Source organism: Boleophthalmus pectinirostris, unplaced genomic scaffold (assembly GCF_026225935.1).
Source record: "Boleophthalmus pectinirostris isolate CB_2022bp ecotype Guang Dong unplaced genomic scaffold, ASM2622593v1 HiC_scaffold_13, whole genome shotgun sequence".
Taxonomy (NCBI): domain Eukaryota; kingdom Metazoa; phylum Chordata; class Actinopteri; order Gobiiformes; family Gobiidae; genus Boleophthalmus; species Boleophthalmus pectinirostris.
The window spans coordinates 909,906-932,243 of NW_026571036.1; the positions used below are offsets into that span (position 1 = coordinate 909,906).

The 22,338-nt window shown below is 46.2% G+C and overlaps 4 protein-coding genes and 1 long non-coding RNA gene across 7 annotated transcripts in view; 1 reads left to right on the forward strand and 4 right to left on the reverse strand.

The window, feature by feature from the left end:
- cep43 (centrosomal protein 43) overlaps positions 1 to 2,182 on the reverse strand; it is a 16,604-nt gene extending 14,422 nt beyond the window's left edge. For both annotated transcript variants that reach the window (XM_055149165.1, XM_055149166.1), the window contains exons 1-4: positions 2,024 to 2,182; positions 1,033 to 1,239; positions 694 to 782; positions 270 to 434 (exon numbers count right to left, since the gene is read on the reverse strand). The gene's annotated coding sequence lies outside the window, so the exon portion shown is untranslated. The remainder of the gene's footprint in view (positions 1 to 269; positions 435 to 693; positions 783 to 1,032; positions 1,240 to 2,023) is intronic.
- A 678-nt stretch (positions 2,183 to 2,860) lies between these two features.
- LOC110163849 (methylmalonic aciduria and homocystinuria type D homolog, mitochondrial-like) lies at positions 2,861 to 7,327 on the forward strand. The gene is made up of 7 exons (XM_055149164.1): positions 2,861 to 3,096; positions 3,536 to 3,577; positions 3,774 to 3,870; positions 5,315 to 5,529; positions 5,928 to 6,000; positions 6,286 to 6,506; positions 7,033 to 7,327. The coding sequence occupies exons 2-7, from the start codon at positions 3,569 to 3,571 to the stop codon at positions 7,249 to 7,251; spliced, it is 834 nt and encodes a 277-aa protein (XP_055005139.1). The 5' UTR covers positions 2,861 to 3,096; positions 3,536 to 3,568; the 3' UTR covers positions 7,252 to 7,327.
- A 1,516-nt stretch (positions 7,328 to 8,843) lies between these two features.
- On the reverse strand, positions 8,844 to 10,856 carry LOC129407630 (uncharacterized). Its single transcript, XR_008631641.1, has 2 exons — positions 10,207 to 10,856; positions 8,844 to 10,174 (listed from the first exon to the last, which is right to left on the reverse strand). It is a non-coding gene; the product is annotated as an uncharacterized LOC129407630 (long non-coding RNA).
- Positions 10,857 to 10,896: 40 nt separating this feature from the next.
- LOC110163841 (proline-rich nuclear receptor coactivator 2-like) lies at positions 10,897 to 14,172 on the reverse strand. Of its 2 annotated transcripts, XR_008631631.1 has the most exons (3): positions 13,490 to 14,172; positions 11,641 to 12,077; positions 10,897 to 11,607 (listed from the first exon to the last, which is right to left on the reverse strand). XR_008631631.1 is itself a non-coding variant. In XM_020928847.2 (2 exons), the coding sequence occupies exons 1-2, from the start codon at positions 13,778 to 13,780 to the stop codon at positions 11,718 to 11,720; spliced, it is 651 nt and encodes a 216-aa protein (XP_020784506.2). In that variant the 5' UTR covers positions 13,781 to 14,172; the 3' UTR covers positions 10,897 to 11,717. The 2 variants fall into 2 exon arrangements, 1 of the variants encoding a protein (XP_020784506.2); XM_020928847.2 differs by having other exon boundaries at positions 10,897 to 12,077.
- A 1,816-nt stretch (positions 14,173 to 15,988) lies between these two features.
- LOC110163850 (cysteine-rich protein 2-like) lies at positions 15,989 to 22,021 on the reverse strand. Its single transcript, XM_055149725.1, has 9 exons — positions 21,979 to 22,021; positions 20,312 to 20,569; positions 18,648 to 18,742; positions 18,408 to 18,465; positions 18,204 to 18,329; positions 17,961 to 18,026; positions 16,680 to 16,774; positions 16,296 to 16,353; positions 15,989 to 16,218 (listed from the first exon to the last, which is right to left on the reverse strand). The coding sequence occupies exons 1-9, from the start codon at positions 22,019 to 22,021 to the stop codon at positions 16,145 to 16,147; spliced, it is 873 nt and encodes a 290-aa protein (XP_055005700.1). The 3' UTR covers positions 15,989 to 16,144.
- Positions 22,022 to 22,338: the final 317 nt, after the last annotated feature.

Sequence of the window (22,338 nt, forward strand, 5' to 3'; positions counted from 1 at the left end):
GACAGGAGGGGGGCGACACTGAGACACGACACACCAGAGAGCAGACAGGAGGGGGCGACACTGAGACACGACCAGGAGCAGACAGGAGGGGGCGACACTGAGACACGACCAGGAGCAGACAGGAGGGGGCGACACTGAGACCGAGAGACACTGGTCTGGTCTCTGGTCTAGTCTGTGGTCTCTGGGTCGGTCCTTGGTCTGGTCTTTGGTCTGGTCTTTGGTCTAGTCTCTTTTTGGGTCTCTGGTCTGTTCTCTAGTCTGGTCTTTACCTGGTCTTTGTTCTGCTCCTGGGTCCGGTCTTTGGGCTGGTCCTTGGGCCGGTCTTTGGTCTGGTCCTGGCGGTGTCTCTGGACCAGTTCTAGTAGAACCGGACTCTTCGAGTTTGGGTTTAGGTCCAGGTCTTTGCACAGGAACTCTCTGGACTCCAGCTGCTTCTGAAAAAAACCCAAAAAACTAAAGATTTAACACAGACAGACCTCAAGTTCTCAGATGGACCTCAAGTTCCAGTAAGAGTCAAATATGAGACTTTTGAAGTGTTTGACTTTTGGGACGTTTTGACTTTTGGAGGTTTTGAGTTTTGGAGGTTTAGACTTTTGGACGTTTAGACTTTTGGAGGTTTTGACCTTTGGGTGTTTTGAGTTCTGGAGGTTTTGAGTTTTGAAGTGTTTCTAAATAATAAAAAAACAAACTCACGGCGCTGATCTCAGGCTCAAACACCGACAGACTGAAGTCCAAGTCAAAGACCTGCAGGAAATCCAGAACCAGAGACGCCACCACACGACCTGAGGGACCAGAACACAGAGATGAGAAGAGGAGAAGAGAAGAGAGAAGGAGAAAGAAGGAGAAGAGGTCAGGGGAGAAGAAACAAGGAGAGAAAGAGACAAGGGAGGGAGAGGGGAGAGGGAGGAGAGACGGAAGAGAGAGGAAAGAGGGAGAGAAAGGGACAGAAAAAGAGAGAGAGTGTGAGAGAAATAGGGGAGAGACAGAAGAAAGAGAAGTGTGTGTGTGTGTGTGTGTGTTGTGTGCTTGTACCGTCTCTGGTGTTCAGACAGTTCTTCAGGTTCTCGTTCACCAGAGGAGCTTTATTCTGAAAGAGCACACACTTTTATTGTGAAAGAGCACAGACTTTTATTGTGAATAATATAAATTGAGTTGTAAAGTTGTAAAGTTGTCGTGAGTCAAACCTCGACTCGATCCTTGCTCCTCCATCGCCAGAAACACGGCCGCCCTCATCTGTGCCTGGAACAGAACCGACAACCAGTCACAACCAGAACCAGAACCAGAACCAGACCAGGACCCAGATCCCCAAAAACTGGACCAATGGTCTGGTCTCTGACTGGAATAGTAGTGTATAGAATTATATTATTATAACTAAACTAAACTGGAACTAAACCAGGTCTAAACCAGGACTAAACAAGGACAAAACCAGGACTAAACCAGGACTAAACCAGGTCTAAACCAGGACAAAACCAGGACTAAACAAGGACAAAACCAGGACTAAACCAGGACTAAACCAGGACTAAAACCAGGACTAAAACAAGGACTAAACCAGGATTAAACCAGGACTAAAACAGGACTAAACCAGGACTAAACCAGGACTAAACCAGGACTAAACCAGGACTAAACTGGTGTAAATCAGTGGTTTTGTATAAATCTGCAGGGACAGGGGACACAGACTCAGGACAGGGACTGTCCCGGGACACAGGAACGTCTCTGGACTCTTTGCTTTAGTAGAAGTTGCCTCCATCTGTAGCTCCGTTAGCATAATTTAGCTCCGAATCTGCGCGAACATGAAGCAATTTAAGTTCTTCAGTTCATAATGACATTGTTTTTAAAAGCGGAAGTGCTCGTGGTCACTCTCATTAATGTTTTGTGACACTTTGAGCTTCGTTATTTCAGTTTGTTTTATTATTTCAGCACGTTTAGCTTTAGCATTTCCCTAGCCTGTTAGCTCCGGTTAGCTCCGGTTTAGCCCGTGGAAGTAGCCCCGGCCCCGGCTCCGGTCCCGGTTTATCCTCCGCACCTTGAGGCGGCTCAGCACGCCGCTGTTCTCCAGGTTCTGGAGCAGCAGGTCCCGCAGCTCCGTGTCGTCCTCCGCCGCCGACATGTCCCACACAAACCGAGACGAACCGAGACGAACCGAGACAAACCGGACCAAAACAAACCGCACACAGGGTCAGGGGTCACCGGGCTGAGGGGCGGGAGAAAGAAAGAATAATATTAATGAAATAATAACCTTAAATTATTTATGTGTATTTATATTTGTATATTTTACGTGTATTTATAGTTTTAGTTTAGTTTAGTTTGATTTAATTTTAGTTTAGTTTATTTTTAGTTTAGTTTAGTTTAGCTTGGTTTAGTTTTAGTTTAGTTTAGTTTATTTTTAGTTTAGTTTAGTTTCAGTTTAGGTTAGTTTAGTTTTAGTTTAGTTTGGTTTAGTTTTAGTTTAGTTTATTTTTAGTTTAGTTTAGTTTAGTTTAGCTTGGTTTAGTTTTAGTTTAGTTTAGTTTGGTTTAGTTTAGTTTAGTTTATTTTTAGTTTAGTTTAGTTTAGTTTGGTTTAGTTTAGTTTAGTTTAGTTTAGTTTGGTTTAGTCTCCTCATGGGTCTGTAATAAAAACTTTTATTTTATTATTTAAATTCAAAAGTTTAGTGTCAGATTTCCATATGAACATATGAAAAATTGAAATTCTTCTAAATTTAATAAAATAAAATAAAAACGATTATATTTATTTTATTAGATGTATTATATGATATTTATATTTATTACATTTATTAATTATTATATTTATTAAACTGATTTTATTATAGTTCTGAGTCTCTCGCTGTGGCTCACGTGACCCGCTCGCGCCCCCATGCGCATGCGCAGTGTGTGTGTTGTGGCTGCAGACGCGTCCTCTGCGTCAGCGTGACTCGGTTCAGACTCATTTAAACCCGTTTTAAACCTTTGTCTTTGCTCAGAGGAGAGGTTAAAAGGTCCTGACCCCCGGAGCGCGGCCTGACGCGGGAGCTCCCCGCACACGGACACTTAATCACGCACCCAACTCACGCACGAGCCTGAACCTTGGAGCGGGAGCTAACAGGCTAACGGCTAACAGGTCAGACTGAGGTGAACTCATGGATCTATTAAAATAACTCAGTTTTACTCTGTTTGAACTCGGTTTACAACAAAACTGTGAGAAAACTGGAGTAAAACTGGAGTAAACCTGGAATAAACCTGTGCACTTTGATTTATGTTGAGCATAAAGCTGCATTATGTCACTTTTCTCTAGTGGAGAGGATATTCTTTGCCTTTTATGTCCATAAAGAGCAGGTGGCTCCAGGTTACAGGTCAGATCTGTGGAGAAGTGAAGTGTTATCGTCTCCATGCAGGTTCCACAGTGCAGCTTTAAACCTTTACAGTTCAGATGATATTTATAAATAGTATTTATATTAAAACACGAGGAGAGATCAGGAGGTTTTCTGTGATAATTTAAAAAAAACAACAAGAAACTGTCAAATCAAATCAATCAAATAAACCTTTTTTTTCTTTTTCAGTTTTAGCTGAAGTCGACAAAGAGAAACGCCAAGATGACAAGTGTAAGTCCTGGTTTAGGCCTCTGTTCAGTCTAGTTCTAGTCCTGGTCTGGTCCTGGTCTAGTTCTAGTCCTGGTCTGGTCCTGGTCTAGTTCTAGTCCTGGTCTGGTCCTGGTCTAGTTCTAGTCCTGGTCTGGTCCTGGTCTAGTTCTAGTCCTGGTCCTGGTCTAGTTCTAGTCCTGGTCCTGGTCTCTTTCAGGTCTGTGGGTCCAGGTTGGTCTTGTACGTTTCTGGACTCAAGTCTCTTCTTCATCGAGTGACTTCAGCTCGAACCATTTCAGCCACAGCCAACACAGGTACTACAAATACTACAGGTACTACAAATACTACAGTACTACAAATACTACAGTACTACAGGTACTACAAATACTACAGGTACTACAGTACTACAGGTACTACAAATACTACAGGTACTACAAATACTACAGGTACTACAAATACTACAGGTACTACAATACTACAGGTACTACTACAGGTACTACAGGTACTACAGGTACTACAAATACTACAGGTACTACAAATACTACAGGTACTACAGGTACTACAATACTACAGGTACTACAGTACTACAGGTACTACAAATACTACAGGTACTACAAATACTACAGGTACTACAAATACTACAGTACTACAGTACTACAGTACTACAAATACTACAGGTACTACAAATACTACAGGTACTACAAATACTACAGGTACTACAAATACTACAGGTACTACAAATACTACAGGTACTACAATACTACAGTACTACAGGTACTACAGTACTACAAATACTACAGGTACTACAAATACTACAGGTACTACAAATACTACAGGTACTACAGTACTACAGGTACTACAAGTACTACAGGTACTACAAATACTACAGTACTACAAATACTACAGGTACTACAGGTACTACAGTACTACAGGTACTACAAATACTACAGGTACTACAAGTACTACAGGTACTACAAATACTACAGGTACTACAAATACTACAGGTACTACAAATACTACAGGTACTACAAGTACTACAGGTACTACAAATACTACAGGTACTACAAATACTACAGGTACTACAGTACTACAGGTACTACAGTACTACAGGTACTACTACAGGTACTACAAATACTACAGGTACTACAAATACTACAGGTACTACAAATACTACAGGTACTACAAATACTACAGTACTACAGTACTACAGGTACTACAGTACTACAGTACTACAGTACTACAGTACTACAGGTATTACAGTACTCCTCCTCCTCCAACACTGGTGCATCTTTAATATTTCCTTGTCTCATTTCCTTTTCCTGTAGTTCACACTGAGCATGCTCAGAGCCTCGGTTGTCGTGGTAACTGATGTGAGGTCAGGGTGAAGTGTCACAGATAAATCTGTGTCTGTGTGGAAACAGTTTATTTAAAATGTTCATAAATGTTGTTGTACAAAGTAGAGACGTGAGACTTCAGTAAAACTCACATTATTATTATTATTATTATTATCATTATCATTATTATTATTATTATTATTATTATTATTATTATTATTATTATTATCATTATTATTATTATTATCATTATTATTATTATCATTATCATTATTATTATCATCATTATTATTATTATCATTATTGTTCTGCTCAAACACCAGAGTCTGGATCCTGTTTGTACAAATAAACTGTGACAGTGTGACGAGGACACGGCCCAGACACACAGCTCTTCATCCTCGTTGTTGTTGTGTGTGTGTTTCAGTGCAGCGCTCCGTCAGGTCCAGAGACGCTGCCCCTGTCGCTGCTCCTGCCGCTGCTCCTGTCGCTGCCCCTGTCGCTGCCCCCTGCAGGAGCACAGACCCCGTCCTCCTCCTCACCCCCATGGACCAGCACCTCCACGCCCTGACCACAGCGCCTCCTGGTGACCACAGCACGCCGCGCCAGCTCTGTGCAGAGGAGAGCAGCAGAGGAAGAGAGGTGAGGAACAGAGGAACAGAAGAGGAGAGGAACAGAGGAACAGAGGAGAGGAACAGAGGAGGAGAGGAACAGAGGAGGAGAGGAACAGAGGAGGAGAGGAACAGAGGAACAGAGGAGAGGAACAGAGGAACAGAGGAGGAGAGGAACAGAGGAGGAGAGGAACAGAGGAGGAGAGGAACAGAGGAACAGAGGAGGAGAGGAGGAGAGGAACAGAGGAGGAGAGGAACAGAGGAGGAGAGGAACAGAGGAGGAGAGGAACAGAGGAAGAGAGAGGAGAGGAACAGAGGAGAGGAGGAGAGGAACAGAGGAGAGAAGAGGAGAGGAACAGAGGAGGAGAGGAACAGAGGAGGAGAGGAACAGAGGAGGATGATGTTGATGATGTTGTTGTGTCGTTGCAGGAGGACGACAGGTTTTTTGACTCGGTGTCGGTGGAGTGTGCAGTACAACCATGTCCTCAACGCCTCATCACAGGTACACACACACACACTGAGATACATACACACAGACACACACTGAGATACATACACACAGACACACACTGAGATACACACACACTGAGACACACACACACACTTGATTATTGAACATTTAACACTTTAATAATCACTTGAATATTAAACACAGAGATTCTGTTTGTGCCACAACTTGAGTTTTTTAAAGCTCTAAAGTCGTGTGTGTGTGTCTCTGTGTTCGTGTGTATGTGTTTATTTGTGTTTGTGTGTATGTGTTTATTTGTGTGTGTGTGTGTGTGTTCAGACGTGCGGTTGATGTTCCCCGAGGCTCCGCCCGCCGTCGCCGTGACGGTGGTGACGGTGGCGCAGCGCTCGGTGTTGGACATGACGCGCTGGGACGCTCGGGTGGAGCAGGAGCGAGACGAGCTTCTGTCCAGGTTCATCACCGGAGCCAAACAGATCTGCACCGAACTCCACCGCGAGGGACACTGGGCCGACTTCATCGACCCGTCCTCCGGTCTGCCCGTGGGTCCTGCTCCCGTCTGCACTTACACTGGAGGTTAGACCGGGTTTAGACCTGGGTTTAGACCTGGCTTTAGACTTTAGACCTGGTTTAGACCTGGTCTTAGACCTGGTCTTAGACCTGGTTTAGACCTGGTTTAGACCCAGTTTAGACTTGGTTTAGACTTTGGTTTAGACCTGGGATTAGACTTGGTTTAGTCCTGCTTTAGTCCTGCTTTAGACCCAGTTTAGACTTAGTTTAGACCTGGAATTGTCTTGGTTTAGACCTGGTTTAGTCCTCCTGGTTTAATTCTGGTTTAGTTCTGGTGTGGTCCTGGTCTGGGGTCTTGGACGGGGTTTTCACTCTTGTTTGGTTCTGGGTTTGAGCCTGGTTTAGTTCTGATGGAGACCTGGTTTGGGCCTGTTCTAGTCCTGGTTTAGTCCTGGTTTAGTTCCGGTTTTGATGTGGTGAATGTTGAAGTGTGATCCCGCCCTTGGTCCTGCTTTAGTCCTGGTTCTGGTTCTGGTTGTGACTCTCTTCTCCCCTCAGTTCTACGGGCCGTACACAAACCTGACCCTGTTTGAGACGGACGAGCGGTACTCTGCGCTCGGGTTCCGTGTGGAGGACCTCGGGTGCTGCCGGGTTCTCCGTCACCCGCTCTGGGGAACCAACGTGTTTGTGGGGACCATTTTCACCGCCGCGCCGCCTCAGGACAGCCGCGTCATGAACGTGCTGCAGGGAAGAGAACCCCCGACCTCCCGCGAGTGAACGAGAAGAGAACCCCCGACCTCCCCCGAGTGACCGAGAAGAGAACCCCCCGACCTCCCCGAGTGACCGAGAAGAGAACCCCCGACCTCCCGCGAGTGAACGAGAAGAGAACCCCCGACCTCCCCCGAGTGAACGAGTGAACGAGAAGAGAACCCCCGACCTCCCCCGAGTGAACGAACCCCGAGAGTGACCCCCGACCTCCCCCGAGTGAACGAGAACCCCCGACCTTCCCCGAGTGAACGAGAGGAGAACCCCCGACCTCCCCCGAGTGAACGAGAGGAGAACCCCCGACCTCCCCCGAGTGAACGAGAGAACCCCGACCTCCCCGAGTGAACGAGAGGAGAACCCCCGACCTCCCCCGAGTGAACGAGAAGAGAACCCCCGACCTCCCCGAGTGAACGAGAGGAGAACCCCCGACCTCCCGCGAGTGAACGAGAGGAGAACCCCCGACCTCCCCCGAGTGAACGAGAGGAGAACCCCCGACCTCCTCCATGTGACGGGGCATCTGACACACTACCTGCCCCCCCCTCAGCTGTCAGCACAGGGACAGGGGAGGGCATCTGATTTAGTGATTTTGAGACTGAACTGTAGTTTTCTTTGATTAAATCTGTTCTTTATAATAATAAATCTTTTTGTTTCTGTTTTTCGTGAGGGTTTGATTCCGTGGGGCTTTAGGTCAGGACCTGTTCTGGTTCTGGTCTCAGGTCTGGTTCTGGTCTGGTTCTGGTCTCAGGTCTGGTCTGGTCTCTGGTGTCTCTAGGTCTGAGGTCTGGTTCTGGTCTCTGGTCTCAGGTCTGATCTGGTTCTGAGGTCTGGGTTCTGGTCTCAGGTCTGATCTGGTTCTGGTCTGGTTCTAGGTCTGATCTGTCTGGTTTCTGGGTTCTGGTCAGGTCTGATCTCTGGTCTCTGGGTCTCTGGTTCTGGTCTGGGTCTGAGGTCTGATCTGGTTCTGGTCTGGTTCCTGTTTTGTTCAGTTCATTAAATTTACTAAGTTACACATTCCAAGACCGACTGTGGTAAAAGTCGGTGATGATGGTTCACGTTAGAAAAGTTCATAAAAAATCTTTAAGTTTTAGATGATTTTTCACACTGAGTTCAGCTCAAATACTTCATTATTTGGGGCTTTTCTGTGGGTTTTAACTGTAACACGTCAAATATTTACATCACCAAGTTTTTTTGTTGTTTTTAAAATGTTAAATTCGCCCAAAACTACGGATTTCACTTACAATATTCTCGCTCTGAGTTTCTCCTCCCTTTGCTCCTGGTGCTAAGTCCCTCCCCCTTCAGAGCACTGTCCCCACACACACGAACCTCCTGAACGTCACTTCGGGTTTGTCGTGTCGCTGTGTTCAGTTTTGTGTCGTGTTTTTGTGTTTTTATGGAGAATTGTGGTGTGGGAGCACTGGGGGGGGGCGTACGCTTGTGGGCGGAGCCTCGTACACAGCCTGGGAGAGATCACTAGATGACTCAAGACGTGCACGGATGACTCTCGAAGCTCTTCAGATGAGTTTGCGACGAGGAACATTCCCTCTTCAATGATGTTCTAATGAATCTGAGTTTGACCAAAAAAAAACAAAAAACACACAACGATGTTTAAAGATCCAATATTTTCATAGAATTTTCTTTTATTTATGAAATTACAGAAAAAATAAAACTCTTTTTCAGTAACGACTCTGAGACAGAAGGAACCGAACTGTCCACAAAAAAAAAACTAAAACATTAAGAATCATCATTTCCACAAACACAGGTTTATGACTGAAAGCTGCACTGTGGAACTTCTCGGTTGTGGGTTCTTCAGCTGCTCGTTTCCATGGAGACGTCACTGCTCCGTCTGGAATGTTCCACGGTGTGACTTTAAACAGCTCCACTTCACGTTTATTTAATTACAGGAGGTTTTAGGGTCAAAAATCCCTCGATCTGAATCATCAGCTCTGACCTGGATCTTGGTCTGGTTTGGTCTCCATGGAGATAGAACGTTGTAGTTTAATGCCGTACTGTGGGACATTTCAGACAAAGCAACAACATCTCCGTGGAGAAAAATGTTTAACGGACCCTCCAGCAGAAAAGTGACACAGTGCAGCTTTAACTTGAGGAGCCACTTTCTGAGGCTTTGGGTAAAAGTCTGAATAAATAAAAACTTTTTTTTCACCAGGACAAAAACTGGAGACTCGAGTGATTCAGCTGAAAAACAAAAAACACAACAACAAAAACAAAAAAACAAACACACAAAAATCATACGAGGTCAAAATAAAAACACCAGTCAAACCTCCTGAGGTGAAGATTCTGTTCACACGTTTGTTCACTTGGTCTTTTTGTGTTTAAAGTTTAAATTTGAGTCGAGTCTCAGATTTAGTCCGAGCGACTCGGGCCACGTTTACACGAGGTCTTTTACATGAGGTTTTTTTTGTTAAATTCAAATCTTGTCGTTGTTGTTTCCGTGTAAATAATAAAGTTGAATTGTTGTTTTGTGTTAAACTGGAGAAATGTTTTTTATTTAATGGTTTAGACCTGGTTTAGACCTGGTTTAGTCCTGGTTTAGACCTGGTTTAGACCTGGTTTAGACCTGGTTTAGACCTGGTTTAGTCCTGGTTTAGTCCTGGTTTAGTCCTGGTTTAGACCTGGTTTAGACCTGGTTTAGACCTGGTTTAGACCTGGTTCAGTCCTGGTTTAGACCTGGTTTAGTCCTGGTTTCGAGGGGCGACACAACGATCAGGCGCCAAAACACCGACGTTATTTTTAACAAGAAGAAACGACAAACATGATCCAGGAATAAATTCACTCAGATTTAAAATCAGAATAAAACACTTCAGAATTAAGATGAACTGAAAATCATCACGTTCATTAAGAATGAAGCGTTTTGTCCTTTTAAAAGATCATGTCAATTATATTAGATTAAAACTCTCATGTAACAGAGTGTGTGTACCTGTGTGTCTGTGTGTGTGTGAGTGTGTGTACCTGAGTGTGTGTACCTGAGTGTGTCTATGTGAGTGAGTGTGTGAGTCTGTGTGTGTGTGTGTCTGCGTGTGTGTGTGAGTCTGTGTGTGTCTGTGTGTGTGTGAGTGTGTGTACCTGAGTGTGTCTGTGTGAGTGAGTGTGTGAGTCTGTGTGTGTGTGTGTCTGTGTGTGTGAGTGTGTGTGTACCTGTGTGTGTCTGTGTGTGTGAGTGTGTGTGTACCTGTGTGTGTCTGTGTGTGTGAGTGTGTGTGTACCTGTGTGTGTCTGTGTGTGTGAGTGTGTGTGTACTGTGTGTGTCTGTGTGTGTGAGTGTGAGTCTGTGTGTGAAGTGCAGAATCTTCACACATCAGGAGGTTTGGATATTTCAGTCGGGGCCGTTGCGAGACGGGGCCAGTGCCTTGGCAGAGGTTTAGAAAAGTGCCATTTAAACAAACTTTTATGGAGCGTTTAAGTAAAAACTGTTTTTTTTTTACATGTTAAAAAAGTCTGTGTTTAAAAGTGTGACCCCTGCTGGTCATCGCCGGGACCAAGAGCAGAGGACGAGGCTAACCACTCTGCCGCCCCCGCTCGCACGCCGCCCGCTCGCACGCCGCCCGCTCGCACGGTCGCACGTGCTCGCTCGCACGCCGCCCGCTCCCACGCCGCCCGCTCCCACGCCGCCCGCTCGCACGCCGCCGCTCGCTCCGCACGCCGCCCGCTCCCACGCCGCCCGCTCCCACGCCGCGCCCTCGCACGGCGCGCGGTCAGTGCTGAAGAAACTCAGTGCCTCAGAGGAAAACGAGGGAAAAGTGCAGCTCAGAGAAGTGCTGATCCTCATGGTTAAACTCAGAGGAAACGCCCCAACGCCAACACGATGCTCCACCTCCTGATTGGTCCGTGCGTCATGATGCGCCGCCTCCTGATTGGTCCGTGCGTCATGATGCTCCGCCTCCTGATTGGTCCGTGTGCGTCACATGACTCGGCGCTGAGTCTAAATCCTGTTCGGATTTTTTCACTTTAATAAATTCAGGACGAACTCATAACAGAAGCGACGCCTCGTGTCGGCCCATCATCATGAGTACTTTACTCGAGTACTGAAGCGCTGTACTCGAGTACTGAAGCGCTGTACTCGAGTACTGAAGCGCTGTACTCGAGTACTGAAGCACTGTACTCAAGTACTAAAGTGCTGTACTCGAGTACTTGTACAAGTAGCAGTACTTGTAACCGTGGTAACGAAGGTAAACACTGAACATTCTTGTTTTGTTTTTTGTTCAAACTTCACTTTTTCAATTTACCAAAAATGATTTTGGTATTTTACTTCTCAGATTCTCCCGAGTGTCTCAAGGGCACTTGAAAAACAAAGTGGCTCAGCTCAGTCCTGGTTTAGTCCTGGTTTAGTCCTGGTTTAGTCCTGGTTTAGTCCTGGTTTAGTCCTGGTTTAGTCCTGGTTTGGACCCAGTTTAGTCCTTGTTGGTCCCTGTTGAAGTTGTGGTCCTGGTCCGGTCCAGGTCCAGACCCGGTCCAGACCGGGTTCAGGCCTGGTCTTGGACTCGGAGCAGGGTCTTGAGCTGCAGACTCATCTCGTCTCTGGAGCTGCAGCCGACCCAGTGGCTCGGGGGGCGGGGCAGGACGCTCGGCGCCGGCGGCTCGCTGAACTTGGGCCCCGCGTAGGCCGGTTCTGGACCGGGATCCGGACCGGGCTCCTGACCGGGCCGTGAGACCTGAGGGGCCTGGGGGGGGTTGAGCAGCAGCAGAGTGTGGGCCAGAGCTGAGGAGCGCAGGAGGTTCTGGTTCAGGTTCTGGATGGTTCTGTGGGGGGAGTTCTGATGGGGGCGGGGCTTGTGGCTGTTTAAGTTTCTGTGCGGCTCCGTTTTTCCTCCTTTGGTTTTCAGCTGCAACAAAATAACAAACAGGGATTAGAAGAGTCCAGGTCCGGACCAGGATCATAACCAGATCATAAACAGACCAGGCTCAGACCTGGTTCTGGTTCTGGTCTCAGACCCACAGAACCTCTCCGGGGTCATTCCAGGTCAAATCTCTGAACACTCGACCGACCCAGATTTGACTGAAAATATTTTAGGAGATTCAAAGTTTCCAACAGGAAAAGTCCCAGATTTGATCTGCATTTATCTCCAGCTCTTTATAGTTTTATCATTACAAATATTTAGTTGATTTTGTCCTGAGATGTTCTGAGGAGTTTTCAGATTTTTGTGTCTAAAACACTATTTAAAGTTGCTCCTTCAAATGTTCAAGGGTTAAATTTGTCAAAAGTTCTTGTAGAATCTGGACTTTTACACTTGAGTTTTTGGTTTCTCTCTGATTTCTGGGGCTTGAATTTGTTTGAAAATTCTTCTCTTCAAACCTGAGTGAGTCTTTGAAGAAAAAGTGGAAAGTTTGACAGACGGAGGTTTGATATGGAACATGAACCTTCACTGTGACACTGTGGACTTTGTGTTTTAAACCTGAGTCTCTGTGATGAACAAACAACAAGAGACGAAGACGAAAACACATGTGGTGAATCTTTACCACGTTCTACAAAAAATGAAACGCCAACAACAGAAAAACTAGTTTAGTTTAGTTTGAGGTAGTTTAGTAGTTTAGAAAAACTCCACGTGTGTTTTTAACAGATCCAACATTTGTGATCTTCTCACTTATTTTTGTAAAATTATTTTTTGTCCATTAATGACGTTCAACATTCATGTCCAGAAGAAAACACTGAATATTTGACACAGTTTGTAGTTGGGAGATAAAATTTGAGACTTTTCCTGTTGGAAAGTTTGTGAATTTTTGTTCAGTTAAATCTGAGTCGGTCGAGCGTTCGGAGATTTGACCTGGAATGATTCTCCTGGTTTCACGAGCGCAGACGCTTCTGTGGAGTTTCTGTTTCTCAGAAAACAAAGAGCGACGTCATCCTGCCCACAAACCCAAACACCCAGAAGAACCTCAACGGGTCGGAACTCCAGGGACTAAACCTGGTCTGAACCTGGTCTGAACCTGGTCTGAACCTGGACTGAACCTGGACTGAACCTGGACTTAACCTGGACTTAACCTGGACTTAACCTGGTCTGAACCTGGACTGAACCTGGTCTGAACACGATGTAACAAAACAGAACTTCAGTTTCACTTTCACTGTGCAAGTACAAGTATTTGTAGTAATATTTGCAGTAGCAGTAGTAGTATTTGTAGTAATATTTGCAGTAGTACTAGCAGTACATATCTTGCAGTATTTATACTTCATGTACTCTTTGTATCACTGCAGTAATCCTCCTTCACAGCGACAGAACCTAAACCCCGCGGGCCTCACCTCCCTCCGGATGCCGGTTCTGTGCACGGCCTGGTTCGGTCCGGGAGGCTCAGGTCCGGCCGGTCCCGGGGCTCGGTTCGGTCCGGAGCAGGGGGCGGAGGAGAGCGGCTGGAGGTTGTTGTTGATGTCCGAGAGTCGCGCTCCAGAGGCGGGTCTGTGCAGCCGCCGGCCCCGCTCTTTCTTCAGCCGGGTTTGGTTCGCTCCATCACCGCCGCAGGTCCGAACCGGGCCGCTGTTCTCCGCGTCCCCGGTGCCACTTCTGTCACCGTGCGCTGTGGTTCCGTCCAACATCACGACTGCTCCGCGTGAACATAAAACCCGCACCGAACAGAACAAAGGAACAGAACACCGAACAGAACACCGAACAAAACACCGAACAAAACACCGAACAGAACCTGCGTCAACAACGTCACGGGCTAAAGCTAAGCTAACGCCGAGCTAACAGGCTAACAGGCTAACAGCGGGGCTCGCGCTCAGTCCTCCCCGCGCTCCAGGAGATAAAGTCGGACACTTGAGCGCTGAAGGCCGCGGGTTCGGGACCGGTCTGGCCTGGTCCGGTTCGGGTCCAGTGTCTGTAGGGTTTTTCAGAGTTTGTGGACAGTTTGAGGTAAAAACACGACACTTGAGCCGGAGGTTTGGTGAAGGCGCCGAGGCACAAAAGTGAAGTTTGTACGGCTCACGTGACTTCCGGACGAACAGGAAAACACTTTTTTACACTGAGAGTTGTTGGTTTAACTCTTTTACTTTTTAAAACTTGACTTCGAATTTCATATGAACTGTCTGAAATGAACTGTGTGTGTAGCGAGTGTTGTTATCATAGAAATATAAAAAAATAAAAAATAAAAAAATAAAATCAATTTCATGACGTGGATATTAGCAGACTGAAACATTTACACACATTTACACACATTTACACACATTTACATTTCACACATTTACACACACATTTACACATTTACACACATTACACACATTACACACACATTTACACACACATTTACACACACATTTACACACACATTTACACACATTTACACACACATTTTTACACACATTTACACACATTTACACACACATTTACACACATTTACACATACATTATACACACATTTACACACATTTACACACATTTACACACACATTTACACACATTTACACACATTTACACACACATTTACACACATTTACACACACATTTACACATACATTTACACACACATTTACACACATTTACACACACATTTACACACATTTACATTTTACACACATTTACACACATTTACACACATTTACACACATTTACACACACATTTACACATACAATTATACACATTTACACACATTTACACACACATTTACACACATTTACACATACATTTACACACATTTACACACACATTTACACACATTTACACATACATTTACACACATTTACACACACATTTAACTGTGGTAAAAGTCGTGGGTCAAACTAAATATTTATTGAACAATTTCAGCGTTATCTGCATGTTTTCTCTTCTTTGGAGATCTGTGATGTTAAACCTTTTCTTATTCAGATAAATGTTTAATAATAGTTTTGCTTAAATAATGAATCCAAAATAAGCAAAATATAAAATAATAACATTTTAAATAAATCATGTCTCTGTAGTCTGTCTGCAGCTGGGGCAGCCCTAATACATGTTTGATTTGATCTCACGGGCCAAATATAATTATATTACGGGTTAAATTTGGCCCCCGGGCCTGAGTTTGACATGTCTGCTGTGGATGATTTGACCTGAACCTGAGACTGAGGGACTGAACATGGACAAGAGCTGTTATAATCTTTACATATTTACATTTTAAATGTTCATTAATAAGTTCTGTAACTTTACAAATAAGAAAAGGAATAATTCATGAGGGAGATTTATGAACATAAAATAAACTGTGACTTTCAGACGTGATGGAGTTTGATTCACAGAGACTCAGAGGTTTGGGTTTAAACACATTTATTACAAGATTAAAGCTCCACACTCACTTTCACTTTCACTTTCTCTTCACTGTGACTTTTTCTACAAGTAAAAAAACAGATCAGTCAAAGTGAGCAGAGTTTCAAAATAAAAAAACTGGGATGTCCCGGGTTTTTTGGTGGTTGGTGATAATAAAACAGTGAATTGAGTTCTGTCTCTGTCTCTGTGTGTCCAGTTTCATTTAAAGTGCAGAGAAAAACTCAAAAAACAAAACAAAATAACCTCAAACATCAGAAGTTCACCAAGGACCCAGAAGGCACAACACAGTCCTGGTTTAGTCCTGGTTTAGTCCTGGTTTAGACCTGGTTTAGTCCTGGTTTAGTCCTGGTTTAGACCTGGTTTAGTCCTGGTTTAGTCCTGGTCTAGTCCTGGTTCAGTCCTGGTTTAGTCCTGGTTTAGTCCTGGTTTAGTCCTGGTTTAGTCCTGGTTCAGTCCTGGTTTAGTCCTGGTTCAGTCCTGGTTCAGTCCTGGTTTCAGTCCTGGTTTAGTCCTGGTTTAGTCCTGGTTCAGTCCTGGTTTAGTCCTGGTTTAGTCCTGGTTTAGTCCTGGTTTAGTCCTGGTTTAGTCCTGGTTTAGTCCTGGTTCAGTCCTGGTTTAGTCCTGGTTTAGTCCTGGTTCAGTCCTGGTTCAGTCCTGGTTTAGTCCTGGTTTAGTCCTGGTTCAGTCCTGGTCCGGTCTGGGGGTCGTTGTAGATGTAGCTCTCGACTCCGCCCGTGTTCACTCCTGAAGAACAAAAAGTACTTTTACTTTCAGAGAATACTTGGATACTCGTGAGCAGTACTTTTACTCGAGTATCTGACCTCTGGGCCCGAACATGAGGGCGTAACACGGTTTGTGACAGTACGGCCGCTCATCGTGCTGCAAGACCAGAGAAGACCACACAAGACCGGTTTAGATCCTCGTTAAAACTGCTCAGACCCCGGTCCAGACCCCGGTCCAGACCCCGGTCCAGACCTCGGTCCAGACCCCGTTAGACCCCGGTCCAGACCCCGGTCCAGACCCCGGTCCAGATCCCAGTCCAGATCCCGTCAGACCCCGGTCCAGACCCCGGTCCTGACCCGGTCCAGACCCCGGTCCAGACCCCAGTCCAGACCCGGTCCAGACCCCAGTCCAGACCCGGTCCAGACCCCGGTCCAGACCCCGTCAGACCCCAGTCCAGACCCGGTCCAGACCCCGGTCCAGACCTCGGCGTGTCCTCCGGGCGTCAGCGTCTTGCCGCAGCGCTCACACGTCAGGCAGGGACGGTGCCAGTTCCTCCCGAGCGACGACACTTTCTCGGCTGTGGAGACAGGAGACGGTTACCGTGGAGACGCAGAATCGGTCGTCATGGAAACTGCATCCTCATGTCACACGTCCCCATCAGGACCACAAGCACTCACACCTCCACTGGGTCCACTCCAGAACCTCAGAGTGTGAGGAACATGTGAGGAACATGTGAGAGAACATGTGAAGAACATGTGAGGAACATGTGAAGAACATGTGAGAACATGTGAAGAACATGTGAGGAACATGTGAAGAACATGTGAAGAACATGTGAGGAACATGTGAGGAACATGTGAAGAACATGTGAGGAACATGTGAAGAACATGTGAGGAACATGTGAAGAACATGTGAGAAACATGTGAAAGGAACATGAAGAACATGTGAGGAACATGTGAGGAACATGTGAAGAACATGTGAAAAACATGTGAGGAACATGTGAAGAACATGTGAGGAACATGTGAGGAACATGTGAAAAACATGTGAAGAACATGTGAAGAACATGTGAAGAACATGTGAGGAACATGTGAAGAACATGTGAGGAACATGTGAAGAACATGTGAAGAACATGTGAAGAACATGTGAGGAACATGTGAAGAACATGTGAAGAACATGTGAGGAACATGTGAGGAACATGTGAAGAACATGTGAGGAACATGTGAAGAACATGTGAGGAACATGTGAAGAACATGTGAGGAACATGTGAAGAACATGTGAACATGTGAAGAACATGTGAAGAACATGTGAGGAACATGTGAGGAACATGTGAAGAACATGTGAAGAACATGTGAGGAACATGTGAGGAACATGTGAGGAACATGTGAAGAACATGTGAGGAACATGTGAGGAACATGTGAAGAACATGTGAGGAACATGTGAAGAACATGTGAGGAACATGTGAAGAACATGTGAGGAACATGTGAGGAACATGTGAAGAACATGTGAAGAACATGTGAGGAACATGTGAGGAACATGTGAAGAACATGTGAAGAACATGTGAGGAACATGTGAGGAACATGTGAAGAACATGTGAAGAACATGTGAGGAACATGTGAAGAACATGTGAGGAACATGTGAGGAACATGTGAAGAACATGTGAAGAACATGTGAAGAACATGTGAGGAACTTGTGAAGAACATGTGAGGAACTTGTGAGGAACATGTGATGAACTTGTGAAGAACATGTGAGGAACATGTGAGACAAACCAAAGTAGACGGTCTTGTTGCAGCGTGGACACACATTTGGTCCAGAGAACGAGGAGAAACTGGCAGCTGGAAAACACAACAAAGACCTGGTTCAGTCCTGGTTCAGTTCTGGTTCAGTCCTGGTTCAGTCCTGTCAGTCCTGGTTCAGTCCTGGTTCAGTTCCAGTCCTGGTTCAGTCCTGGTTCAGTTCTGGTTCAGTTCTGGTTCAGTTCTGGTTCAGTTCTGGTTCAGTCCTGGTCTCACCCTTCACTGGTCCTCTCTCTTTCGTTTTCTTCTCCTCGTCTTGTTTACTCTCCGTCTCCGTGGTAACAGCAGAGTCGTTGGCTGGAGCTTCGTAAACGTACGATCCCGCCCCCCCGATGTTCACTCCTGAGGACACAAGGAGACAAGGAGACTAGGGGGAAGAGACAAGGAGACTAGGAGGGAGGAGATGAGGAGGAGTCTGACCTTTGGGCCCAAACATGGCGGCGTAACACGGTTTGTGACAGAACGGACGTCCATCGTGCTGCAAGACACAAGAACATGTAACACTCTGACCTTCTGCCCTTCTGCTCCTCTGACCCTCTGCTCCTCTGACCTACTCCTCCTCTGACCTTCTGACTCTCTGACCTTCTTCTCTGACCCTCTGCTCTGCCCGAACATAAACCCTCTGAGACCCTGTAAACCGGTTGAGATCCTGGTCCAGACCTCAGCGTGTCCTCCTGGGTTCAGGGTTTTGTTGCAGCGTTCACATTTCAGACAGAACTTGTGCCAGTCCTTCCCCAGAGACGAGACCTTCTCCGCTGCAGAGAGAGAAGAATGTCAGACACCCTCCTGTGTGTCAGGTGCCCTCCCAGTGTGTCAGACACCCTCCCCGTGTGTCAGGTGCCCTCCTGTGTGTCAGGTGCCCTCCTGTGTGTCAGGTGCCCTCCTGTGTGTTTGTGTGTGAGTCCAGAGTGAATCCAGAGTGAGTCCGGAGTGAGTCCGGTGTGAGTCCAGAGTGAGTCCAGAGTGAGTCCGGAGTGAGTCCGGTGTGAGTCCGGTGTGAGTCCGGAGTGAGTCCAGAGTGAGTCCGGTGTGAGTCCGGAGTGAGTCCGGAGTGAGTCCGGTGTGAGTCCGGAGTGAGTCCGGAGTGAGTCCGGTGTGAGTCCAGAGTGAGTCCGGAGTGAGTCCGGTGTGAGTCCGGAGTGAGTCCGGAGTGAGTCCGGTGTGAGTCCTGAGTGAGTCCAGAGTGAGTCCGGAGTGAGTCCGGTGTGAGTCCAGAGTGAGTCCGGAGTGAGTCCGGTGTGAGTCCAGAGTGAGTCCAGAGTGAGTCCGGAGTGAGTCCGGTGTGAGTCCGGAGTGAGTCCGGTGTGAGTCCGGAGTGAGTCCGGAGTGAGTCCGGTGTGAGTCCAGAGTGAGTCCGGTGTGAGTCCGGAGTGAGTCCGGAGTGAGTCCGGAGTGTGAGTCCGGAGTGAGTCCGGAGTGAGTCCGGTGTGAGTCCGGAGTGAGTCCGGTGAGTCCGTGTGAGTCCAGAGTGAGTCCGGTGTGAGTCCGGAGTGAGTCCGGAGTGAGTCCGGTGTGAGTCCGGAGTGAGTCCGGAGTGAGTCCGGTGTGAGTCCAGAGTGAGTCCAGAGTGAATCCAGAGTGAATCCAGAGTGAGTCCGGAGTGAGTCCGGAGTGAGTCCGGAGTGAGTCCGGTGTGAGTCCGGAGTGAGTCCAGAGTGAATCCGGAGTGAATCCAGAGTGAGTCCGGAGTGAGTCCGGAGTGAGTCCGGAGTGAGTCAGGTGTGAGTCCAGAGTGAGTCCGGTGTGAGTCCGGTGTGAGTCCAGAGTGAGTCCGGAGTGAGTCCAGAGTGAGTCCAGAGTGAGTCCGGTGTGAGTCCAGAGTGAGTCCGGTGTGAGTCCAGAGTGAGTCCAGAGTGAGTCCGGTGTGAGTCCGGAGTGAGTCCAGAGTGAGTCCGGTGTGAGTCCGGAGTGAGTCCGGAGTGAGTCCGAAGTGAGTCCGGAGTGAGTCCGGAGTGAGTCCGGAGTGCGTCCGGTGTGAGTCCGGTGTGAGTCCGGTGTGAGTCCAGAGTGAGTCCGGTGTGAGTCCGGTGTGAGTCCAGAGTGAATCCAGAGTGAGTCCAGAGTGAGTCCGGTGTGAGTCCGGTGTGAGTCCAGAGTGAGTCCGGTGTGAGTCCGGAGTGAGTCCGGTGTGAGTCCAAGTGAGTCCGGTGTAAATGAGCCAGAAACGGAATTTTAAAAACTTTACAAAATCCAGAGTCAAATCTGCATAAAAATCTCAGAGTTTAATCCAGATGAGCAGGTCTCGTCCTGAACCAAACTCTCGCGATGCTTAATCCCGGTAATCTCCCGGTTCTGTCCCCGTTCGTCTGTGGTTTGGTTCTTACCGAAATACACGGTTTTGTCGCAGCGCGGGCACCGGGACGACATCCGAGCGACTCCGACGAGGAGAAAAGGAAGAGAAGGAGAAGAGAAGAGAGAAAAGACGAGAGAGGAGGAGACGAGGACAGGAGGAGACGAGGAGACGAGGAGAGAAGGAGACAGGGCAGAAGACAAAGAGAAAGGAGACAGAAGGAGGTGAGGACGGAGGAGACGAGGAGGAGACCGAACGTGTGAGGAGAGGAGCGAGGAGACGAGGAGACGAGCTCAAAGCACCGCCCCTTGTGACGTCATTGAAACAGGTGCCTCGGTTCAAAGAAAAATCACCAAACATAAAAATTATATTTATTATGTTTATTATATTTATTATATAATATTAATTATATTTAAATGATGTTATATTTATTTTATCTGAAAATCTGAACAACACTGGTGCAGGCCTTTTGTTTCTGAACGCCTCCCTCTCCACCCAGACCAGGTCCAGACCAGGTCCAGGTCCAGACCAGGTCCAGACCAGGTCCAGGTCCAGACCAGGTCCAGGTCCAGACCAGGTCCAGGTCCAGAGCAGGTCCAGGTCCAGAGCAGATGGTGACGTACAGAATGTTAAGAGCAGAACATTCCTCTTCACAAAGCACTTAAAATATCTGTGTGTCCCGATATAGACCTGGATCTGTCCTGCACCAGATAAACCTGCTCCAGACCTGGTCCAGACCTGCTCCAGACCTGGTCCAGACCTGCTCCAGACCTGGTCCAGACCTGGTCCAGACCTGGTCCAGACCTGCTTTAGACCAGTTTGTCTTTATTATTCCAGATTTTTGATAGATTGAGTGTTTTGGTGGTCAGTGACACCAGAGTCCAGCAGGAGGCGCCAGAGTCTAAGTTGTCGTATAAAAACTCTCCACAGAGTTAAACTGTTCAAATGTTTGACTCTCAGACTTTTTATCTTGATTATTTATGTCGTCGCTGTTTTTCCTTTTGTCATTTCACTGAATTTTGTCAAATATTTGTTTGTGTAAATCAGAAAACAGATTTATTAAACATTTCTTCTAAACTAAGTTTCTTCACTGATGATGGAAAGAAACGATGACGTGAAAATAAAAACAGTTCAGAGACTAAAAGTGTTTAAAAAAAAATGAAAAAAAGAGAGAAAAGGGATTAAAGTAAACGAGCGCAGCCCTGACACCGTCCAGCCAAGACTCACTGTCCACAGAGTTGGGAAGTTTACTTTTCAAATGTAATCCCCTACAGATTACAAATTACACACACCAGAATGTAGTTTGTAACGTAATCCATTAAATTACTTAAAGTGAGTAATGTAATCTGATTACTTTGGATTACTTGATTTGCTGTAGAGAAACAAAGACGAGGAAATCTTCACATAAGAAGTTTTATCTGATAAAAGAAAATAAAAAGTCCAAACTTTACTGAACCAAATTAAAAATATTATTGATAGAAAACGAAGAAACACGTCCACACAGCAGGATTTAGTCCTGGTCAATCCTGGTTTAGTTCTGGTTTAGTCCTGGTTTAGTCCTGGTTTAGTTCTCTGTGTTTAATCCATTTATTTCAACAAAGTAACTGTAATCCAATTACCACTCACTGAAACAGTAACTGTAACTGAATACAGTTACTCATCATTTGTACTCTGATTACTCTGGTCCATGTAATCTGTTACTCCTGACACTGACTGTTGAAGAGTTTAACATGAAGAAGTCCATAAAGTAACACTACAGAGTCACCAGTGTTTCACTCCACACTGGTGTAAAATAAAAATAAAATCTTGATCAGTGTCAAATTCAACTTTACCAGAGTTTTACCTCACGACACAAGACTTTAAATTAACACTGTGAGAGTTGTTCTGACGCTCTTGGACCTGCGCTGTTGTTTAGTTTAGTTTAACACTCGTGTGTAGTTGGTTTAAGTTGTTGTTGTTGAAGTGTTGGAGGTTTGAACATGTTTGTGTTTTTCTTCATCCACTTTTCAAACCCGTGAGTTTGTGTCTGAGCTCAGGTCATTCAGTCAAACAAAAACTAAC